The sequence below is a fragment of the Bactrocera neohumeralis genome, chromosome 5, assembly GCF_024586455.1.
Source record: "Bactrocera neohumeralis isolate Rockhampton chromosome 5, APGP_CSIRO_Bneo_wtdbg2-racon-allhic-juicebox.fasta_v2, whole genome shotgun sequence".
Classification (NCBI taxonomy): domain Eukaryota; kingdom Metazoa; phylum Arthropoda; class Insecta; order Diptera; family Tephritidae; genus Bactrocera; species Bactrocera neohumeralis.
Window position 1 is genome coordinate 61,315,214 of NC_065922.1, and position 18,768 is coordinate 61,333,981.

The 18,768-nt window shown below is 34.3% G+C and overlaps 2 protein-coding genes across 8 annotated transcripts in view; both read right to left on the minus strand.

The window, feature by feature from the left end:
• LOC126759389 (uncharacterized) overlaps positions 1-18,768 on the minus strand; it is a 71,259-nt gene that overhangs the window by 25,019 nt on the left and 27,472 nt on the right. The gene's annotated exons all lie outside the window — the stretch shown is intronic.
• The window catches only part of LOC126759404 (6-phosphofructo-2-kinase/fructose-2,6-bisphosphatase 1), a 42,262-nt gene continuing 25,800 nt past the window's right edge, over positions 2,307-18,768 (minus strand). Inside the window, exons 1-2 of one of the 7 annotated variants that reach the window (XM_050474180.1) lie at positions 15,073-15,529; positions 2,307-5,876 (exon numbers count right to left, since the gene is read on the minus strand). In XM_050474180.1, the coding sequence (XP_050330137.1) occupies positions 3,158-5,413 (2,256 nt within the window). In that variant the 5' untranslated portion in view covers positions 5,414-5,876; positions 15,073-15,529 and the 3' untranslated portion in view covers positions 2,307-3,157. Of the gene's footprint in view, positions 5,877-6,240; positions 6,758-7,185; positions 7,309-15,072; positions 15,530-18,768 lie in introns of those variants that run through there. The other 6 variants (XM_050474184.1, XM_050474186.1, XM_050474185.1 and 3 more) reach the window with 6 other exon arrangements.

The following is an 18,768-nucleotide window of genomic DNA, read 5'->3' on the forward strand; positions in this document are numbered from 1 at the left end:
TTAAAGAAAAAAAAATATGTTTCAATAAAATTAAGGTCAACACTTTAATTAAAATCCGACATAAACTTTAATTTCTGGACTAGCGTATTTAAACTGCGCAAATCGAATCAAATAAATTTCGAGTATAAAGTATTGTGTGTTTGAAAGCTGTATGTTTACGACTTCAAAAGTTTGACTAGCAAATTTGACCATGAAATAAAAGAATTACCGACTTTGCTTGAATTTTTTTTGTTACCAATGGAAACTAGCTACAGCAAAATGTTGCAAAAGTGCAATCACACAACAACACAAATATTTGAGTGGCACAAAGCCTAATGCGAGTCTTCCATCCACTTCTACTAATGCCGATAACTTCGAAAAATTTAAAGAAACAGTGCTTGAAAAATTTCGTTGTGGCATCAGAGAAAAAAAGTATGTAAATGTATGTCGCTAAATTAATTACTTACTGATGTGTTACTTTCATGTTAGGCGTTTTAAGGCAATAATGTTAATCATTAATACCAAAATGGAAGTAATATTAAAACATTAGATTTCTTTTACTCGAAAAAACTCAATTGCTTGTGCGGCGGGACATGTCTTTTTTAAGCTAACAACAACTTACATAATTTGGCATTACATTATAAATAGTTTTATATAACAGCCTTTAATACCACATTCTTCAATATAATTAAAATAATGTTATTAAAACTATTAAAAATTACGGGAAATCTTCTGAATTCTTTTTCTTATTATCACGAAATATTTTTCACGTTTAAAATTTGATTTTATCTTGAAACCATCAACTTGAAGCCATAAACATCAGTAATATGAATCTTGCGTACACGTTTAGCTTTTGATCGAAAGTAACGTGTGTTGGATTAGAGGTAAATTTTTCGATAGCCTTTTTTGACAGAACACACGTGAGTCATGTCAAGTTGTCATGTTATTGTTTTCAATATTATTTGGCATTTCATCATGGAAAAGACGCACGCCTGAATAACGTTTACAAATCGTGCAACTTTATTACGAAAATTCGCCTTCTGTAAAGAATATGTTTCGCTTCGCTTTTTTTAGGGCCAACATAATCGGCATACTGAGCATACTATTTGCAACACCATCACCTATCTTGAGACGCAGCATTTATTATTGGATAATATTCGACCGAATAGATCACGTCCCCCACGGAGTGAAGAAAGTATAGCAGCCGCAGCTGAGAGTGCACACGAAGACCGTGGACAGTGGACTCGGTGTCGCAGGGAACCTTGCTTACAAGAATTACCATGAATGTGGTAGAAAAATATTTTCAAGGGAAAACTAATTACGGGAATTTCCTAGTCCAACAGAGTTTATTAAATACCCCCAAATTTATAATGGCAATTTCCTAATCTATCAGGAAGTAGTAAATACCCGTATTTTTTTCTTTTATGCATAAAACATACATTCTGAATATCGCAAACCCTAAAACAAACTTTGGGCTCGGCTCAGCTTTGAGCGCGCACTCTGCAGGCACCTCAAGAAATTTACTTACCTTTTCATTTCTGCTTCTGAACTAAGTACATATACTTGAAGTTTGATGAGGTTAGTTCGTTTATCTCGTTCTAAAAATAATTGCAAAATATAACTCTCTTAGTTCTGAAAACTTAAGTTAACACTTTTTTTGTTAAAGTAAATATCAACGATGGACAATAAATCTAACACCTGGAGGCAGCAATTCTGTCAGAGTTATTATAGTTTAATTTTAAATTATATGAATATTCAGAATATTCGCAGCGCTTCTTAAATTTTTACAAGAGTCTCATCTAAAGTCATATCGTGTTTTTGATATGATTGCTGTATTTCACACTAAGTTATAGAACAACGGTTAGAATATATGTATACGAACTTGAAAACCACAAAAATAAGAAGTAAAATAGAAAAAGAGATAACGTTTTAGTTTGAATTTTACAGATACAGAGAAAAGTAGGTCGACCCAATGATCAGATTAGTTCAAACACATTTAAGTAACAGAAAATTTTCATTTGCAATAAACAACCATTTGTTTCTGGTGAATCCGGATGACGTTTTCTAGCAGCTTAAAGGAGACAACTAACATCTATTAAAAATAAAGCACGAAGCGAATATTTTCTACAGCCGTAACAGCTACAAAATCGATATAAGTTCAGAACTATTTCAGTATCGCTAAAAATCCTTAAAAATGTAGTACAAAATAATTAAATACGCCTTTTTAACACTTTAAGAATTTATTTATCGGCTGGCTTGTAACTAGAATAAAAGTATTTTGTACGCATACGGTCGCCCATGGTGAAATTAAATAAAACCATGCAGTATAGTGCTTTTATTATATGATAATTTATTTGGGATTCAGTACATTAGGTGTTGTTTTTAAATAATGACAAAAAACTTACTTTTACAAAATTTATGTATTTTAGTTTGTATTAATTTACAACAATAAAATTGTTTATATATGTGTCTACGAATTTGTGTAATATGCTGTTAGCTACAAAATAGTTTCAGCCTAGTCTTCTTACCTCTGCAAAAAAATTTAGTAAGTTTTATTGAATACAAAATTCACAAGTTCATTAAAATACAAGCATACGCGAAAAAATGTTAGCACAAATTTACGAAAATAATTTTAAAAATTGATAGATATTGGTAGTATGTATTACAATCATTTATATGTATGTATTATTAACAATTATGCTTAATTTTTAAATCTTTGGGTAATAATATATGATAATATTGTATTGAACATATGCATGTTTAGTTTCGTAATTATGTACTCATCACGTAACTAGACGAAAATATTCTCACAAAAGCGTTCTATTACATACATAAGTACATATTATTTATTGACATTTAGCTAAAACTATACTCTTAGCATACAAAATCGAGTCCAGTCATATCCAAGTTGCAAATAGTAAACTTCCGTGTCATTAATGAACCTCTTAAACAGTTCAATATCGCTAATTTCTTATAAAAAAACGCGTGTGTAAAATCACCATCAGCTATCAGTTAACTATCAATCAAAAGTTCATCATTACAAATTCAGTTCGAATGCTTAATGTACATTGTGTATATGTTTGCTTATGTTTGCTTATGTTGCATTATCTTATAATGTATTAACCCTTTGGAGGTTTGCCAGCAGTCCTCGTTTGAGTGGTGTATTTGGATGTTGCCGTCAGAGGTAGGCCGCGTTGCTCTTGGCTGCATCCTTTGAGCCAACAACCACGCCCTCTGTCACCACTGCCAATCCATTGCCCATAGCTCTGTTACAGCCATTTGCCGCGTTGACATCGTCACCTACAATCAAAACCTTACCCACGCCATCGGGTGCCACCAATTCACCACTCAATCCATCGAGACCCAGAGACACATCACCGGGTATCTTCGGTTTGGGACGATGTGTATCAACTGCATCAATTGGCAGTTTAATGTGCTCCACCTTACAGCCATAAGCTACCGGTGTCAGCTTGATGACTGTATGAAGCGGCACAAATAAATATGGCAGCTCATCGGCAGACTTATCCAAGAAATAAGCAAATAAACAACGCAAAACCGCTTGATGCGATACTACCAACACATTACCTTGACGTTCTAACTCCATTATGACCGGCTCCAGACGCGCTACCAAATCCTCATAGCTTTCCCCGCGTGGATAACGATAAGCAAACTTGTTTAAGTCGCGTGCCTTGAACTCTTCAGGGAATTTTTCTTTGATCTGTTCATAGGTCATCTCCTCACAATGACCGGCATCAATCTCATTTAGCGCCTTCCAGCGTTCTTGTGGTGCCTTTACATCTGCCACGGTCTGAATAGCACGTTTCATCCACGACGTCCAAACTCGTAATCCATCAATATGCTGCTGTTCAATGTACGAAGACAATGCCTTGGCGTATTGGCGACCACGTTCACTAAGATTCGAATCGCCACCAATAAGCCCCTTTAGATTATGTTCACTTTCGCCATGACGCGTCAAATATATAGTACGTGGCGTTATGTGGGTGTTCATCAAGTAGTAAACTATACGTGATTCTACATGACCCTCATTGTTATACACCACAGTCTTTTTACCTGCATTATAAATTTTCAAAAAGCTAAGATGCGATTCCGTTTCCTCATCAATCGGTTGGTAGCGCTCTTCGTAGTGTTCAATACGTTGTAAAAAGTCACGTACCACAAGTTCTGTGTTCATATTGTAGTAATCGGGCGAGCTCACCTTTACTTCTTTAATGTTTTGTTCGATAATATTTGGATCGTCACAGATAGATTCCACGAAGAACAAGCGGAAGTTATGTTGTTTAACGACAGTATCGTAGATTAGTTGACGACGATCACATGTCGAGTTTGTCGCATCAAACACGGCAACGCTGCCCAAGCCGCTCAGCAGCCATTCGCAGGAGTCGTGAAGTGCCTGGTTAGCGCAGCGATTCCGTATGGCCATTGCTTCTTCATTATCAGCGCGGAAAAATTCATGTGACTTGTAGGCTGTGGTTGCACAACGACGGTATTCGCCCAAATTGAAGACGCGCGTCGAAATGCCTATCCAATTCAAGTAACGCGCCAGTTTTTTCGAGATAAAAGTTTTACCACGAGCTGGTAAACCGACCATGGCAATGACATGCGGCGTAGTAACGTCGGTAATGGCGCGTTCACCTCGCACCGGAAATGGCTTAGTCATTACCGTTTCAGATGTCGGTGGTAGCAATTTGCGCAATTCATCAGACATAACGCTAGGACAGACATGCAACTCATTTCCGATGGCAAGATCGGCTGTTTTCTTCAATTGATTGAGCGAGGTGGTACGCACGCGCAGCGAGGGTGATGTGTTGAAGGGCATATCCATTATGCTAGTGGCGGTCACAGAGCGTACAAGGGACTGGTTTTTGATAGCAGCGGCAACGACAGATGCTGTGGAGGAGAGCAGTAGGGAATTTGTGAGGGTCAATTGGGTTTGTGTCTCTTGATTCTTGAACTTTTCAATAGACGTTTGGGGAAAGGATGCTGAGGTGGTTGATGAGCAAGGTGATGTGGAGGCGGATGATGAATATGAATCGATAATAGATGGAGGCGGCGTGGGCGGCGGTGTTGGTGATGCAACCAAAAGTGGTTGTTTCGTCGTCTGCGTTTGGTCGTGTATATGTGCTTGAGTGTTAGTGCTAGGTGCGCTAGACTGAGCTTGTCTGTAAGAAGATGATGAAAATGTTGTCAATGTATCTGCTGTCAATGATAACGCAGTGGGGGACTGTGATGGTGCCGTCGCAGTCTTCGTCGTTGTTGACGAATTGTTGGTGTTTAATGAATCCAGTTCGTTTAATGATGATGATATAACTGGCGTTGATAATGACAATGAAGATGGTGATGGAGATGATGATGATGATGATGATATTGATGATTCTGATGATACGATTACATTGATACGTTCAATAGTATTCATAAATAGTCCTTTTAAAATTCAAACTTAGACAATATTAATCAAAAAATATATTAAGTTCTCTATAAACCACTAGCTAACTTTTGCGGTCTACCACGTTGCGACAGTTACAATTATGGAATTTTAAGTATATAAATGTTGCCTAAAAAATTGATATTATTTTAAAATTTTCTTATTTTATTAATGTAGTCTGTATTTCGTTTCGAACGAAATTTGGTGGGTGGACGTTGTGAATATTTAAAGATGCTTTGGCCGGCCAGTGCGTAAAACACAAATTTAACTACACCCTGTATTCTGCCTTTTTGCCTGCCTGCAGGCCGCTTGGCCAAGCCTATTGTATGTAGAGCAGTCTCGTCGTTCTTTTGTGTTGGCAGAAAGTCTGAAACAGTTTTCTCTATAAGTTTCACTGCTTTCGTTTCGTACTGAGTTCGGTTTGGTTAGACTTTTTACTTGTGCGATTTGCTTTCTGCAAATAAAATTCAGAACAAAAAGAAATTTCCATATAAACACTATAAAAATCACATATGAATACAACGCCAAAAAAGGTAGAGGATGAGTGTATTCATATATTTATTATTGAAGGATGAAATCGAAAGTAAAATTTTAAAACAGTTCTTACTAAATTCCATACTCCAACAAAAACGTACAGTGAGAAACAAAAGAACGCTATTAAATCATATTTAAACACCAATTAAGCAATGTAAATTTCAAGATGCGGCCTAAGTTTTAAAGCTATATTTTGGTATTCAAACTATATAACCAACGTCACTTTTTATATAATTGTTAAAAAAAGAATATTATTTTATATTGAAGTCCTACACGCTCCCTACCTTGACTCATCGTGTCCGATTTTCTTCTTTCCAAATCTGCACTGTTATTATCTTCCTTAATTGTGGCAAAACGCCACTTGCTGACTTGACCAGTGGTATCCGATTTCCTTCTCTGCATAATTGTAGTTTAATTCCAATTCCTATCTAAGTGAACTTGAAAGAATTCCGTGTAAAGTGAGCTATTAGTTAACAGTGGCGGTAAATCAATAACTGTTTACACATGAACCATTTTATACTGTTTTGTGGGTCCTATTGGTCTGATAACTTATCAACTACACGAGTTCGGGTCAGGAAAAGATCAAACCTAATCAGGTGTTGCCTCTATCTTCGCATCATACTCGTACGATATTCCTGTTTTCTATGGGCTTAATTATAGAAATTCTGAGTTACAAGAAAACACAAACAGTATAAAAAAGTAAAAGGTTATAAGAGAGGAAGTAATGATGACGCACAACCTGAATATTGAAAATTAATTGAAACGTATGTGAATGCAGTTTTATATAAATGCATGCGCAATTGAATCCGTGTTAACGGTACTACTGCTGACAACATTGCACTTTAAGTCAAATATATACTTCCCTAAACCTGCACATTGAAGAAAGTCATTATTCCTTGGTGACACGCATTTATTGGCTTTCTCTACTTTCTACTTTCTCTAATTTCGTGTATTTCATAATTTCCTATTCTTTTTTGGCGCTAAGTGTCGATGAAATGAAATGAACATATTTCGCATTAAATTTTACAAAGCTAGTTGTAACGACTTGCTGTTACTTTTAAAGTATTAGGCAAATTAAATATATCATATTTTATATAAAATCATACAAATTAACCAAATGACATTCACAAGGACTACTTTCGAAACTATTCACTATTCACTAAACCAATCACTTCTCTTCTATTTTCATACACTTAAACATAGGTAAGTTCACACAAAAAATTAATCACCGTCTGAAATCAAAAAATTCAAATGAATGCGAAAGACAGGGAATGAAGTAGGCAGGGCGAATAACTAACGAAGAACGCAGAATACAAACACGTGTTGCCCGCAAAATGTTTATTTCTATACTGACATTTAGTTTTTCAAATAAGAAAACTTCTGTTTTACTACACGACTAAAAACAAATGCACACACTAAACATGTATTCGTATACAGTTACTCCCATGAATAATCGGGTAAGATATTTGCTCTACAAAAGTACTTATATAAAATTAAGCAAACATCTGAAGCAATTATTAATTTTTTTATTTTATTTAACGCATCCGGCAAAACAAAAAACATAAAGTACAATTATTTAAAGCAATTGTGAATCAAGTAACTCTTTAATGAGCTTTCAAAATTTGTCTTGTCTCTTTTAAAGTTTGAGTTGAGAGCAAATTCAAATTATTCAAAGTGCTAATCGTGTTTGTGTATATGACAATCTCGTCAGCTCTAGAACTACACTTGGAAAAACAATGAATCAGTTCTGAATTATTGAACATGTATCAATAAATTTAAGAGAAATAATATGAAACATTCGCACAAAGAATGATGTTATGGACGCTTGCGGACACAAATAGGAAATTACAGCATCTCATCAACATACTGCCCCTCACGAATAAAATTTCAAAAGGTTTTTCCAACTACGGAAATTAATAGCAAAAGATGAATAGAAAGAAACTATAATAAAGTAAAATATAATTTATTTCGTACAATAAGGGAATTCATACTCTTAACCAGACATCTTTAACGATTTTTTTAGACGTAACACATTAAAACACAAATATCTTGTAACGTTGTTAAGGTAATAACTGAAGTTTATTAACTATTTTAACTACAAAGGACTGCGTCGCATAAAATTGTCCGTTACATTTTTTCCATATCGTGCAATTAAAAATTTTAAATAAACAAATTTTTATCTTAGTAGCTCTGAAATAAATGCCAAAAAATATTATGTATTCGTTAGAGTCAATAAAAATTTATTTAACGCGAAAATGGCAAGCGAAGTGGAAGTGGGCGAAAAAAATATTAGATTTTTTCAAAAGAAACCGCAATGGTCGTTTAAGAAAATTGCCAAAGTGGTGGGGGCTAACCCTAAAACCATTTCTCGCGTTATTAAACGCTTTAAGGAAGATGTGCGTATTGACAGGAAGAAAGGTTCTGGTAAAAAGACGGGGCCATATGATCGGGAGAAGGCGAAGAACGTTGTTACTATTCTCAAGAAAGACCCAAGCATTTCGGGCAGGAAATTGGCGAGGAAGGCTGGCTGCTCAGAATCTTTCGTACGCAGGACGAAGAAAGAAGCTGGTCTGAAGACGCACAAGGTACAGAAAGTTCCGGATAGAAACGCCGTCAAGAACGAAACCGCAAAACAACGAGCTAAGAAGCTGAGGAAAGATTTTGTCAATAAATTCGAATACTGCATAATGGATGACGAGACCTACGTTTTAGCGGCCTTTTTTAACGTTTTAGCGGACTTTTCTCAGCTATCTTTACAGGAATTTTATACAGCCGATTTTCGAGGAAATGTTGCTGAAATATTCAAAGCCAAAAAAGTGATAAAATTGCCAAAGAAATTTCTTGTGTGGCAGGCAATTTGCAGTTGTGGCAAAAGGAGGAGCTCATTCGTTACATCGGGTACAATCAACAGCGAAATATATGTGAAGGAATGTTTACAAAAGAGATTGCTCCCATTTTTAAGCCAACATGAAGTGTCCACGTTTTTTTGGCCTTCTGTCACTATAGCAATACAGCCTTAGAGTGCTTCCAACGGAATGGAGTGATTTAAGTACCAAGAGAAGCAAGCACACCTAACTGTCCAGAACTAAGGCCGATTGAGAGATACTGGGCTTTAGTAAAAAAGGAGTTGAAGGCAACAAAAAAAGTGACGAAAAACCTTCAAAATTTTAAAAGAAAGTGGTCTTCAGCAGCTATGAGAGTATCAGACACTACCATAAAAGCACTAATGGACGGGGTTCCGGACAAAATAAAAATATTTATTAATAACACATAATTCTTGGTTTATTCTTCAGTTTTTCAAATTTAAAATAAATGTTTTTAATAAAATATTTTAGTTTATAAAAATCGGACAACTGGTTTAAAAGATTTTTTCATTTTTGTAACGGACAATTTTATTCGACGCAGTCCTTATACCATTAACAATGTAAATTTTGGCATACTATTGGCTTTATAATCGCGCTTTTATAGATACGCAATAAGAGTGTTAATCTATACACTACACACATTAATTATAATTTTTGGTTATCTAAATATGTAAATAAAATCCAAGCTTTTCTTATAAAATCGATTAAAATATAAACAACATCAATCAAAAAACTCTATAAATGTCTTTATCGCATTTTGCAGTAAAAAATAACTAAAAACTATATTTTATAAATAATTTATCTTTGTGACTTATTTTAAAGGTATCTAAAGTAGCAGATATGAGTTTACAAAACATTCTACTGAATTTTTTGAGTGTATTAATAACAGAACATATCTTTGGGAACACGAAACAAATACTGATGCATATTTTTATCCGAAACCTATTAAAAGTAAGCTTTTACCGGTTTTTTACAGTTTTATATGCATACAATAAAGGTACATATTCGTATGTACGTGTATATACACGTCATGCGTTGATAACAGCGCTTCAGACAATCGACTTTTGCAATCAGAGATAATGAATTGTAATTCTAATTAATATGTATATTGATGTCAACAATAAAAAACTACATTCATACTCATACATTTTTACATAAGGCAATTACAAATTGTTTCTTTGAATGAATTTGCAATGATTGAAAACTCTTTACATAAACGAGAGTTTGATCATCCTATTACAAACTAGTCGCAATGCGGAATTTTATCGTCAAAAACAAAAAACTTTATAATAACATATTTAAAAGATTTTATGACTTATTTTTACAAGCAAATTTGCAAATATTAGGTTGTCAACAAAGTCTTGCGGTATTTTCGCTAGTTGGCGCTGAAAGCGCGTAGTTCTACTTTTTTTCGTCGCATCGGGTCATGCTATACCTTTTTGAAAAGCTCATTTCACGCGCTAACACGTGTTTGATTGATTTTCGTTTCTTTTAAGTCGTTCGTGAGTTATAGCGTCGCAAACATGGAACAAAATAAAGAGAAAATACGGCATATTTTACAGTACTACTACGATAAAGGCAAAAATGCATCTCAAGCCGCCAATAAAATTTGTGCAGTTTATGGACCCGATACAGTTTCCATTTCCACCGCACAACGATGGTTTCAACGTGTTCGTTCTGGTGTAGAGGTGGTCGAAGATGCGCCACGCTCCGGAAGGCCTGTCGTCGAAAATTGCGATAAAATCGCTGAATTGGTCGAAAGAGACCGGCATAGTAGCAGCCGTAGCATCGGTCAAGAGCTGGGCATGAGTCATCAAAAATTGATTTCAATTTCAATAAAAAAAATTCTATAAAAATACCGCAAGACTTTTTTGACAACCTATTATTTACCTATTACTACAGAATGGAATGTATTACCTCATGGCTATCGAGCAACACAATAAAAGAAAGATGTATATTTAATATTTTTATTATTTGAAAATATTTGTTATATTTATTTAAAAAAAACTGTAGCTTTTTGTTGGAATTTTTTTTGTAATTTGAGCTCTTTTGATTGATAGAATTTCAACCTACAACACACAAATCACTTTATGAAATTATTTAAAGGTGAATTTTTAATAAGAAAATGTAATTTACTCCCTAGCGCTCAGTATCCGTAAACTGAAATTGATATATTTTGAGAAAACCATTGTTTTGTTAGCAATTAGAAAAGTCTATTGAAATTTTCAGAATATTTTGAATATATATAATAATTAAATAAAAACGTTTGTTTGCGACAATTAATATTATATAGCTTAAATTAATTGGCAGATATAACGGTATAAAAAATAAGCAAAATTGCCATATGTTTACTTTTTATTCACACATACCCGAATGATAAATTAGATTTAAAACTTATACATACGACGTTGAATTTATGTAGACAACATTTGAAGCTTTTGTTTAAAATAATTTTTTCATACACACGGAACATACATATGTATGTGCATATGCTCAATAGGTATTTATTGCTGCTCACACTGTTGCATATGGCAAATAAAGAAAACTAAATAATCAAATATACATACATAGGTATGTAAACAAAGAAATCCAATTACTTGTAACATTAGAAAGACAATAAAGGTGAACAATTACCCCACCACTAGACTAGCTCTGTCTGCACACCGTAAAAATATTCGACTTCATTGTGTTTGGTTAAAAAATAAATAGAAATATAATTTAAATGCAAAATTTTTATACAGTCATGGACAGAGAAATAACACACTTTTAAAATAAATTATTCAAATCAGTATTTAGTTTTATCAACTAATGTGCATCGCAATAATTTCCTACGTTAGTGCAGGTTTCGCCTTCCACAACTTAAAACGGTAGGCTGATGCAGTTATCATGCATACTTTTTTGTTGTTACTCCTTTCAATCGCAACGTAACAAGAATTGATTGAACAAAGAAATAGCGCACATTTGGTTATTTATACATTAATTGGCAGTTGTGGAAAAAAGACATTAGACTGTAAACTGTAACTGTATTTAAAAAATGGGTAGAAAATGGCATACTCTGGAAAAGAAAAGAATGGTTTCTGATCTACACAAAAACGATGCTTTTAAATCCTCCCTGAAATAAATGGGGAATTTGAGTTTAGCGTATCCAGCAAGTTGGTATTCTCAGTACCTGCAAAAATGACGTTGCCGCTCCGAACCGTGAAACAATTAGTACGGTGTCAGCTACGAACCATGTGACATGTGCGTAAAGTGAGCTTGGGTACTCGGTTAATAGAGTAACTTAAACATGTCTCGGCGTGGAACAAGACTATTACGTGCAAGTTAACCCCGAGCTCTGACACAACATCTGCATCTGCAGACCACGCAACACGCTTTATCCACGGCTTAACTAGATATGATGTTTACTTAAGTTGCGAATAAGCGCATTTCATAAGTTATTACGCGGAATAAATAAAAATAGCCAAAGGCTATAAAAAAATATTTTTTTTATTTGCACTAACGGGTGAAGACGATGATTCTGACGCTGAGTTAGAACAAGAATAGGATGGTGATGATCATTATATAAGAGCTCAAGGCAATACAAATAGTGGATTTGGTTGCTGACATACTGTTTCATTAGTAAAAAATGTAAAAAGCGTATATGCATGGAACAAGCAAGTTGCGGAAACTTAAAAATTAGATATATTTGAATTTAGTACTCTAGAAAAGATAGAAGAAAAAGTTAAGTCTTTGTTCTTATGCGGATTTTTTATACCTTTTGTAATTGGGGTATAGCAAACACCACTTAGTGCAGCATCGTGAGATTAGTCACCTCGTATTTGGAAGGTAAGCACGTGCTGGTCTGCGGAATGTTTTTCTGGCACGATATTGAATCATTGGTGACCGTATATGGTAGAATTGATCAAATTTCATATCTCAAGATTCTTTAAAATACTATGGAACCATTCCCATTCGAATCGGTGCTGTGAATTGGTTTTTTATGCATGACAGTGGTCCAAAGCACGCAGCTAAAAGGTGAAAAACTAGCTCACTGCAGAAAGTATTGACGTCTGGAGCTGACCAGGATAAAGTCCCATTAAACATTTAAGGAGCGATGTTAAATACAGAATGTAAACAAAAAATTCCAAAATGCTGGGGGCCTATTCTGTAACTCGATTCGAAAATCAATTTACTCGAATTCGGATTTTTTATATTCTGTAACTCGATTTTCGGATTTTCAAGCCAATTTTCGAATAAAATATTCGTTAGCTTTTGAGTTGTAGGAAGCTAAAACGAAAATTGTACGCATTTTTTCTGGCACAGGGTGGTACAACTTTCGCATAATGATAAAGTAGATCCGAATTTCGAATAGAATACATTTTCGAATCGAGTTACAGAATAGGCCACCTGAAGAACTTTGGACTTAGATCGAGGGGGCATGGTACGCAATTCCATACAGCAGGTGCCAGTAGTTAGTGGAGAGTTTGTCCCGACGATACCAAGCAAGTTCAAAAAATTGTGGGCACACCACAAAGTATCATACAATATTAACCTTAAGAATTCTTAACAGCAATAACACTTCAAAAATATTTCTAATATTTTTTTAATTTTCGCAGAAGCGACCTACTGTGATATTTCTATGTTCAGGCAAAAATGCGCAATTGGAAACCCAATATTTTTTTTAATAACTATTGTAAAATATTCTTTATTCTTATTTAAATCGTATATAATTGTTTTATTTTAACCATATACATATGTATTTAACTCAAGATTATTTTCGTCTCTATATACTTATGTATAGAAAAAAATATTATAACACTTTATCAACAAGTTCGTTACAGCTCTTTTGTACAAAAATTTCTAACTATACTCGTATTTAATATTTCAGAAGTTACGGCCAAACTTCATGCGCCATATCGAATCTTGAATAAAACAATTTCTATTAGATCAAACCGGTTGCGGTTTCCACAGTAAAAAATATCAAAACATTAAAGTGAAATTTAACAAACAAACAGCACACCTGACAAGAAAACACGGATGTCAAGCGTGATCAAATTCGCAAAGTCAATCGTAAACACACTAAATTATTCCAAACAGCACCAAACTAATGCAAAATTCTGTATTGCGTAAAATACACATACATACATACATATATACAAACGTATTTACATATGTACCACAAAAAACACACGAAATAAGAGTGTGAATTTGTGTCTTATCGCGTTTTTTGTTTTTTTTTTTTGTATTTGGTTTTTAATGGTTGACGGTTTTTGTGACGTCCACCACATATCGCCCCAAAAATGAATTATGAGAACTGCGTTCAGACATGAAGCCTGTACTATTAACAGTATTAGAAATGTTTACCATTTCGGCACTGATACGCTTACTTTTTATTTTATTGCTGAAATAACAACAGCCGTCTAACATTCATACGTTAAAAAGCAAAACAGAACCGTGAAAAGCTATGGGTTTTTCACTCAGTATACTATAATAAGAAAATTCAGCACAAAATAAACGATGCAATGCTAACAAGCTACTAAGTCAAACTAAAGTGGAGGCAATTTATTCAGAAGCACATAGCTGAAATATAAACAAAAATTTGGCCAAAAATAATCAGTAAATATAGAATTAAAAATTTTATCAAAAATCATTTTTCGAGTTCATATAACATACTCGTATGCGAATATTCTCTGGTGTTTAATATTCATAAGGCACTCAAATGAAAGAACTCGTTAAAATGTTATATGATTATGCACTAAATATGTATGGAAAAAGCACCTATATACATATACATATGTTTGTAAATTATATATTTGCATGGATATTACCTAAGTATACACTCAAATTTAAAACATTTAAACGTTTTCTACCCTTTATAACAGCGATAAACAACAAATTCAACTTAATACCCGCCGAAATAATTTAAGCGAATAGAACATTAAAATATGTACATATGTACATACTTTTGCAACGAAGTGCTCAATAAAAAAAAAACAACAAACAACCAATTCTTTGTATGAGTGTCAGGTCGGTGATTTTCAACGCATAAAATTGCGGCATTGCAAGCGATTTATCTGCTCCTCACTTATACAAAACAACTTTCAGTGGGACTAATGAGTCATTGTAGCATGTGTTAAAGGTGTAATGAGACTCAACTTATTAGAAATTATTAATGCGCATATGGCCAATTTAACAAACTTCACTTTCGATTTCATTCCTCCATATGGTTAGGTAAAAAAAAAATATTTAATTCAACAAGTATTATTTTGTTACCACAGCATCACAGACGAATAAATCCAGTCACTGGCGCATCTTTGTCGGCACCACTGGCGGCGATACGCTGTACGACACGGCGTCAACAGAAGCATAAAGAGAAAAATGTTTACTCCGCGTTAAACTCGTCCGTATATCGAATAACGGCAAATGCGGTCAATGTATTTTGCGAAAATCGTAAATTTACGCCACACCGCACCGCAAATGTGACGAGAAGTAAAACAAATAATTTTTCAATTTGGTCACTCAACTTTCGACTACGCAAGTGACATCGATAAAATGGAGAGACCACACTTCCAGCGTTACTTTTTTTGTTATTAGCTTGTTAAAACAAGCTGTAGCTAATGAACTACCACCAGTATTACACCAGCAGTTAATAGCACCTGAGATATTGACACACTATCACTAATAATCGGCTACTGTGTTCGCTCGCCTTGGCGTTCAAGACAACAATGAGCGCACAAGCAAAGTTCGGAATACAAGCAAGTGTGGTGGAGCACAAGTTGACTACTAGAGAGAAGCCAACGCCGATAATACTAACAGTACATAAATGTGAGATAACAACTAATCAATATGTAATTGAAAGCGCCATCACTCAAATACTGAACAGTGCGAGAAAAATTACTGCACTGACTATTCTCCCCACTACAAGTGTACAAACGAAATAATTGAGAATGGATACCGATATGTAGTAGGCCTGGCTGTGGGAGGCATGTCAATATGATAGCTATTTTATAAGTCAGCAGAGTGATTTTTTATACATACGTAGACATATAAATAATCTTTTGCTAAATAATTTTATAATAAAATCAAATTAATGCAATTATATCTACGTATACATTCGAAACAACCAAGCCCATAACTAACGTTAAAAGATCACATGACGAAAAATTTTACAGAACTGATGGGTGACACGCTGAACTAACTAACTTTAATTTTATTGAATGAAAAATTCCTACCCAAGTATAATTACTCGCTCTAACACAAATTTTAGGACAGCTCCCCTCAATTTCTCATAAATATACATTAGTTCTGAATAATTTTAAATTTGAATACAAATGTAATACAAAAAAGTTCGGCATGAAAACTTTACACACTGTTTTAAATGTGACTAAATTTTAAAAGTACAAATTTTACATAATCTTACGAAAGTTTACATATTTATAATATAAATTTTTTGTACAGAGGGCCCGTGAATTACAGTGATACTTAAACATTTCTTTCGTAACAATTTTTAACACTTGACTCTTTAAAACTGAAACGTTTACGTTTCAAATATAACCCCAACATAGAAAGCATTTACAATTCTGCCATATTCCTGCCAAAAATATTCATCCTAAACGTCTTATTTTTATTGTCCATCCTATCTTCAATAAGATGTCGTCGATGACAATATCTGATTTTTTACTGCTAAAAAGGGGTATCCTAGCTACTTGTTGACAGTGTTGGGTGTTTGGTATTCCCGCTAGACTTCCAAAATAAATATAAAGCACCTTTAATAAATTAGAGAAACCAAGAGCGCAAGGAAATCTTAAAATACTGCTTAAAATTGTAGTTCATATGAGCCAAAGAAAAAAATATAAAATTCGATAGAAAAATATACCACGAAGTTTGTAACACCCAGAAGGAGCGTCGGTGACCCTATAAAATGTATATATAAATAATCAGCGTGACCACCTAAGTCGATTTTGCCATATCCGTCAGACCATATGACTGTATACATATATGCGGGCTTGTCCCTCAGTTTTTGAGATATCGTTCTGAAATTTCGTACACCACTTTTTGTCCCCAAGAGGCTCATTTGCCAATACCATACTATATATAGCTGACTTTGAAACCAAAATGAATTACTCGTATGTAAAACTTTATTATTTGAGAAGATGTCTTCATGAAATTTGGCATGAATTATTTTCTTATCCAATGGTGCAAAGTCCGAATAAAAAATAAACGTTTAACGTTTATGTAGAATTAACAGGAAGCCTCTGAGCCGTTAAGCTATATTATACCGTCAGAACATATGAGCACAGCAATCGATAAGGGGCATAATATCCCAAGTGAGCTTATTTACGGTAATAACTTTTCAATCTATATATATATGTATATGTAGTATAACAAGAAATTGTAATACCTTTCACAATACAAAAGTTTCTTTAAAAGAACTTCATTCTGGCCGTTCTATTTATATGCCAGTTTTATGCTATAGTGATCCGATCTGAACAAATTCTTCGGAGATTGCATTACTGCCTTGAGCAATAACACATGCCAAATTTCGTGATGATATCTCATCAAATGAAAAAGTTTTCCATGTAAGCACTTGATTTCATAAATTCAGTTAGTTTTGCAGCAATATACTATAATGGACAGATGTAGGCGGTTCCGATAAATGAGCATCTCCTTGGGAAGAGAAGGACGTGTGCAAAACTTCAGATTGATATTTCAAATTTGACTAATTCGCGTATACTATATAGACAGACAGACGGACATGGCTAAGTCAACTCAACTCATCATGCTAATGTTTTCACTCTTTGTGTTTGCAAAGCGAATTCCACTTGTTGCTTTATCTCTCACACTCTCTCTCATCGATAGTTAGTTGTGCGTCCACATGTTAAAAAATTGTTTATTATAAACAAGTAAGGAAGGGTAAAGATCGTGTGTAACCGAAAATTTTATCTCACAATATCCAATGATCTTAAGCCGGAGATATACTTTCGGGAGTTGGCAAAATTTTATAAAAAATGTATTACGTAAGAATTTAACATTCCATATTTCAAGGAACCGAACGAATTACAATCAAATTTGGTGTCTTATTAACTTACTGAATTAGTATCATTGCAACATTTTGCTTCGTGTCCGAAATATTTATTTTAAACTCAAACAAATTAACTCAAATTATGATGTATTCAGCACGCATGTTTTGAAGATTCCTCAATCAGCGTGCCAAACTTGCTTCGACAATTGGTTCAAACTCTTGCAAAACTGATTAATGGACGATATGTCCGGTAGTGATCATAATCCAATAATACTCGATTATAGGGAAAATTTTGCGAGTACTGTCCACAAACCCTAGATTCAAAACGACAAACGCAAACTAGCCTCTCTTTTCTAAGAAATTAGAAATAGAAGTAGACCGATATCCGAATACTGATAAGATTAATAAAGAGGCGGCCAACATAACGAAAGCTATTAGGCGAGCAGCCAATGTAAGCATTCCACAATTTAAACTATACAAGAAGAGACGTAATACCTGTTGGTGAACAAAAGAGCTGCAAGAGCTTAGAAACGAGAAAATGAAATACTGGCTTGCTCTAAAAAACAACTTAACCTTACATAACCTGCTTAACAATAAGAAATGTAATGCTCTTTTTCGCAAAATTAAAATAGACAAAAACTAGCTCTTTTGAACTATTTGCGGCTCATATCAGCCCAAACGAAAAAGACTGGCGAATAGTAAGAGCTTTTACGGACAAACCCATCTCTTGTTACATTCACTCACTTAAATCTTCTACTGGAATTACAACAGAAGCGCTTCTGCAGATGAACAATTTGCATCCGAATACCTTTCTGCAAAAAATCGTGTCCTCAAATCTACTATGGCCTTATTATATGTATATGGCAGAACATCCAAACACTGTCTGCAGAAAATTAAAAAATACTACCATATGACGGCACGCATATTTAGTCTCGCGTTTCGAACAA